This window comes from Tenebrio molitor, chromosome 9 (genome assembly GCF_963966145.1).
Source record: "Tenebrio molitor chromosome 9, icTenMoli1.1, whole genome shotgun sequence".
NCBI classification, from domain to species: domain Eukaryota; kingdom Metazoa; phylum Arthropoda; class Insecta; order Coleoptera; family Tenebrionidae; genus Tenebrio; species Tenebrio molitor.
This window is the reverse complement of record NC_091054.1, coordinates 7,492,304-7,497,973: the sequence shown is the minus strand read 5'-3', so window position 1 is coordinate 7,497,973 and position 5,670 is coordinate 7,492,304. Positions and strand designations below refer to the sequence as shown.

At 36.0% G+C, this 5,670-nt stretch overlaps 2 protein-coding genes across 4 annotated transcripts; both read right to left on the bottom strand.

Annotated features, from left to right (window-relative positions):
- Positions 1-1,125: 1,125 nt before the first annotated feature.
- Positions 1,126-2,368, bottom strand: LOC138138044 (uncharacterized). The gene is made up of 2 exons (XM_069057763.1): positions 1,963-2,368; positions 1,126-1,913 (listed from the first exon to the last, which is right to left on the bottom strand). The coding sequence occupies exons 1-2, from the start codon at positions 2,111-2,113 to the stop codon at positions 1,423-1,425; spliced, it is 642 nt and encodes a 213-aa protein (XP_068913864.1). The 5' UTR covers positions 2,114-2,368; the 3' UTR covers positions 1,126-1,422.
- A 374-nt stretch (positions 2,369-2,742) lies between these two features.
- Positions 2,743-4,682, bottom strand: Nprl2 (Nitrogen permease regulator-like 2). Of its 3 annotated transcripts, none has more exons than XM_069057759.1 (6): positions 4,319-4,682; positions 4,103-4,267; positions 3,964-4,055; positions 3,653-3,909; positions 3,263-3,606; positions 2,743-3,152 (listed from the first exon to the last, which is right to left on the bottom strand). In XM_069057759.1, exons 1-6 carry the CDS (start codon positions 4,325-4,327, stop codon positions 2,799-2,801), a joined length of 1,221 nt encoding a protein of 406 aa, XP_068913860.1. In that variant the 5' UTR covers positions 4,328-4,682; the 3' UTR covers positions 2,743-2,798. The 3 variants fall into 3 exon arrangements, with proteins under 3 accessions (XP_068913860.1, XP_068913862.1, XP_068913861.1); XM_069057761.1 differs by having other exon boundaries at positions 4,360-4,679; XM_069057760.1 differs by having other exon boundaries at positions 4,352-4,676.
- Positions 4,683-5,670: the final 988 nt, after the last annotated feature.

Here is a 5,670-nt window from a genome sequence, read left to right as displayed (position 1 = left end):
GAACTACGACAACAACGTAGCAAGTCGTGGTCGTCGTCGCCGTCGTTGGACCTGCTGGTGCAACGCCGGACCGGATGTTGGGGCAGTAGGGCGAGGGGGCGGGGGCAGGAGCAACGCCCTTCACAGGTCATTCATACCATCGCCGCCTCAGGATCCCGCCAAGCGTGACGACAGTGCTGCTACTACGTCATCGCAACTACGCAGTTAGCAGCCCTTCGAATTCAGTGGCGGGGCGGAAAAGGGGCAAATCTATATTTTTTATGCGACTGGTCTGGACTAGGCAGTACGGCGGTAAAAATTTGCCGAGATAAACGGTCCACAACAAATTAAAAATAGACAGACGTGTATTGTTGGCTGCCTCGAAATCGGACTGTCAGGGTCTGATGAATTCAAAACGCTCAAATAAAACAAAACGAAATTCTGCATCGAGTAAAAGACGATTTGTAAGTCGTAAACTGAAATCACCTTGTAGTAAAAGCCACTTACGCAATACTATTGTTCACTTATTGTTATTTCTTTAATTGTCAGTGGTTATTGTGCAATCAATAATAAGCCAACACTAATTTATTATTCAATAAAATGGAAAAATTGTTTTTCTTATCACGAAACCAATAACTTTCAAGTTCAAGATTATCTACAAAAGTTGTTCGTAGGCTGATATGTATTGTTGCCGCAAGTCGTAATGTTGTACCCTACGAACAAATGAACTCAAAACAAGACGTCGTGGATTAAGTCATACGGAATAACTGTCAAAATGCGATTAACTAATAAAAGTAAAATATTATTGAAAGATAATTTGACAATTAAACTCATGTTAATCAATCTATAAATCAACTTTTATTCTTCACGACTAACTAAACTCCAAAATTGATTTGATTACACGCTATATCACCTGATTAGGTAGCACTTTTGTGTGACAACTTTTATTATGTCATCAATTTCTTTTTTAATATTAATAATAATTAACAGTAATTGCCAATTAAATTATATAATATATCAAATCGTGTCATGTTAAAAATCAGTTGATTGTTGCTGTCAACGTTGCAGAATCTAATGTGTGAAAAAATCAAATTAATTGTAGGTAATCTGTTCCGTAATTCGTATTTATTAAAAACAAAATGCAGATTACGTATCGCATTTTTTATTTTCTTATAAAGTTATACATTTTGGAACTTTAATCGTTATTCGGTGATCCATAAAAATTTGATTAAAAACAGTATTTACATAACAAAATTCGTGGCCACGTCTGCTTCACATCAACAAAAGAGAAACTATGGCAATACAATCTGGGCAATGATAAAAATTAACACATTTTTATTCATTTATCATATTATTCATTATTTTAATAAATATAAGTTCTATAATTGCAGCACCAGTTATTTTTCAACTGTGAAGTTACACTTTTCGTTCATTTTCCCCAAACTACGAATAACTAGCATTCTGTTCGATTTCCTCGAGCTCAGCATCCATGACGATGTTGGCAACGGCCTTCTTGAGCTTGGCTATAGTGGCAGGCTTTAACTGTTTCACAGTCTGGGCGATTCCGTGGAAGAAGGCGTCGACCGGATGCGTCTCTCTATCGTTGGTTGTTTTCGGATGTATACTTTGATCCCATAAGAACTCCTCCATAGCAGGTGTTTCCCGTTCCGCGTCGATTTCCGTCTGGGAATCCCCGGAAAAACTAGCGTTGAGACTGACACAGTCTTCTGTCTTCACATCGAAATTCTTGACAGTGACACCGTCTCCCTCTGGACCGCAGTCCTCCCGTTCCTTCAGGAGTATATGAGGCATAAGAAACTGCATTTCGGTTTCGTAAACGTACGGTCTGACTCTCGCCGTCGAGCTTTGGCGTTTGCGTTGCTGCTTGACGAACGCGTCGCGGAGACTCTTCCACTGTATTTTCACCCTGTTGACTAAAAATTTGCATTTTGAGTGATGTGGGACGGATGCTACGCCACTGACCTGTCGCGGTGTCCTCTCGTCCGTACACCGTCTTAGCCACTTCCATCCAGTTGCGATTTTTCATTCCGATGTGTTTGAAAGTCTGCAAAGTCTGGTCGTACAGGAAGGGACGCGTGCGAACCGCTTCGATTATTTTGTCTGCGTGACGCATTTTTCGGCTGTTTTTCTTCCAATTTTCACCAACACTTCACCTCGCGTGACGCGTTCCGCGTTCGTCTGGCGTCTGACGACACAAGGTCAACAACTTGGCGTAGAAACCTACGCAAGCGCGACGCAACCGCAAGCCGCTGATGGCGGAAACAGTCCTGGAAGCTCACCTATCATTCGAATCTTAAAAACTAGAGAAATAAAATTCACATATTCATATTACACAATGGTAGTCCTCGTTGGTAGCACTAATATGTAACATAGCAAGATTCAACTGTTCTCACTGTGACCAACTGTCAATGAATTTTTTTTTTTTTAAATTTTTTTAAATAGACTAAAACTGGTTAATTTGACATTTTTAAACAAAATTTATTTAATATAGACAAGAACTTTAAATGCAGCTCAAAACTATTATTGATACATCTTCGCTTCGATTTGTCGATATAACTTTCCATACAAAAATTTGTACATAAAATGTAGTATAAAAAAAATTGTCATCTTACGCCATCTTTAAAAACAAAATATGTATGTTAATATGTAACTTCAAAATGTCATTACTTTTTAGAAATAGGAAATAGGTATTACGAATTGATACGTTCTCGGGCCGGACATGATTAAATGTAAACCCGCAGAGATGTAACAAAAATTTATTGCTGTATCACAGTCTACCATAAACTAAAAAAATACAATCATTTCCATAACAAAACGACATTGTGGTCCCTTTCCAGTTGATCTTCCAACTGTTGCGTTGTGACACCAGTGGCGCAACAAATCTCATCCAAATTGGCAACTCCCGAAAGTGATTTTTGCAAATCAGAACTTTCGTTCAATAAAAGGGGATATTTGTGCACCCTCCGAATTAAACCTTCTAAAACTCCAAACTGGACCAACTTCCTCTCATTAATACGCAGATTCGAGGGACCGAATCGTAGACATAAGTCCCGAATTGTGGTGCCCCTGGTCATGGCCGCAAACATCCTGAATACGTCCCTGAAGTTGGGCAAGTGCCTCTGGGACACGGCCACGTATCTGAGACATCTGTTCTGAAATAAAGTAACGCAATTACTTAAAATAAGTAACTTAATAACTATGTCGGTAATATCGATGTCTGTAATATTTGTATTGTTTATTACAAAAAATAAATTTGAATTACTTGTAAATTGACATCGTGAGCTAGCAGTTTCAACTGAGGAGTCGTGCAATACACATTTCCGTACTGGAATAAAGGCACTAAAGCTACGACTCCATAATAAACCAAGTTTTGTACACACGCCTTTACTAAATTATTCTCTACATCAGAAAGCGTGGCGATCCTTGCCACGTGATTAAAACCGTCAATGTAAGGGGTGACTTGTTGCGTGGTCAAGTCCCACTGTTGGTTGGGTAACTGTTTGATGAAGACAGGTACTTGGTGGTCAGCAACTGGTAATGGGTCACTTCGAATATGCACCACTTTCAAGTGAGTCGCGTTAGGACCTTCAGTAAGAGCGCATTCTCCTGAAATAGTTACATCACATGGGTGACACGTTGACTAATTTTTTACCTCTGGTATTGAGCTCTTCAATCACTTGTTTTAACATGGGAGCTAGTTTTGTGGAGGTTTTACCATCTGACAAAAAACTGCTCTCAATTTCCATTGCTACCAAGTAATCAGACAATTTTGTCACAACTGGTTCATAATGGACCGTTCTTACGTTACTGTCGCATACTAAACATAAATTGAAATGATACGCGTTTCTGGGGTACTTTTTGTCATCAATTCTTACAGGAAAACCCAAAATTTTATAATCTGACAAGGTTCTAAAATTATACAAGCAATAGTTTTTTTTTTTTAAATCGGCGTTTGTTAATTACACTGTAATTGTGCTCCTTTGAAGTTCAGCTTTTGTTATGATGTAAACACTAATGCTATCGAACAGTTCTTTTGAGATGTAATGTTCGGGTTCCTAAAAACAGTTTTATTTTATTTGTCTCTCCAATGTATTTCTATTACTTGACATGATATTATAGGACCAGCGGTGGGGTGAAATTCGCAGAAAAAAATGCATCTGATGGGCCCTTCTTGGTTGTTGGAATCACAGTTGTTTGACACATAACCTATATTTTCCATGGATACGAAATTTGTGTGTAATTGTGAATCCAGAGTTTTTCCATTGATCTGCAAGTGCAAAAAAGCATTTGTCTGGACTTCTCATTAATTAAAAAATACATATTTCATTCCAATGAGGATTCAGAAACAAACCGTTTTACATTTCACACAAACATGTTTTATTGTAGGTCATGATGAAGATGAACTCACGACGAATTTACTTCAGATTATCAGATTTTTTAATGTATCAATCAACGTTATTCGGTATCTCATCTATCTTTTTATTTACATTAAATTACATAACGTTTTATTTCTTTGTAAGAGCTTTCATTTGATTTTGCATTTTTGACATTTCATGTTATTATCATCCTGTCAACATATTACAAAAAGTCATCTTGCGATCTGATTTACAAATTAAATTCTAAAGATCTTAATTTATTTACAACTCTATAATTATACATTTTTTAAATATTCTCAGCTTTAGCTTTACCGCTATTACCTATGTAGTTTAAAATTTAGCATAACTATAATTCGAAAATTTTTATATACTCCATTATAAGGACTACATATAGTAAATTCAAAAAACTCCTGGACTGTCAAAATTAAATTTTAAATAAAATGCTTGTTTTGACTGTACTTGAATATAAACAATTTTCGCTAGAGTGTACCGACATCAAAATCTAGTTACAAAATATAAGTATTTAGGTTATGTTTTCATTTTTAATCATTGAACTAAAAATGTTTTGAATCATTCATTGCTTCGAACACAAGTGAAATGCAGAAAACTAAATGAATTAGAGCAATTTAATAAAGTTTATAAAAAACACGCGACAAACTGAAAACAGGTAACAAATTAAACAACAACCAAAATCATCCAGACCAAAATAAACTAACCTGTTTCATTTATTCAGAAGAAAATTATTTAACACTTGATTAACACTTATCTCTCCAAAATTTTGATTTGTGAATCACAAGAACGAACACCAATTCTTAGTTAACAATACTGGAGCGGCTTTGGCACAAATTTGTAATTTCTTTCCGTTATTATCACTTTTTTGTTTGTTCCTCATAATAATTTCTTATGGCCCTCTTCTCTCGCGCCAGTAGAACCACCCTAGTTCGTTTTGAACTTTCCATTTGAACCTTTTTACAAAATACACTTAAATAATTTTGCAATTTATTTGACAATGTCAATTTAAACATGTGAATAGTTTGAAAAATTAAAAAATCATAGATAACAACTGGGTAATATGAAAATAACTAGTGATTTAACCAACCTAACAACTGCAATTTTGATTTTGACAGTCCAGATGTTTATTGAATGGACTTTACTTATTATACAGGTTCGTGTAGCCGAAGCAAGCCATGCTCATGTTATGAAATTTTTGACGCTTTTTGTGAACTGTCATTTTCTAAGTTTATTTCTTTGAAGAACACTGAAGACAGCTTCATAAAATTTATTGTAAAACGAG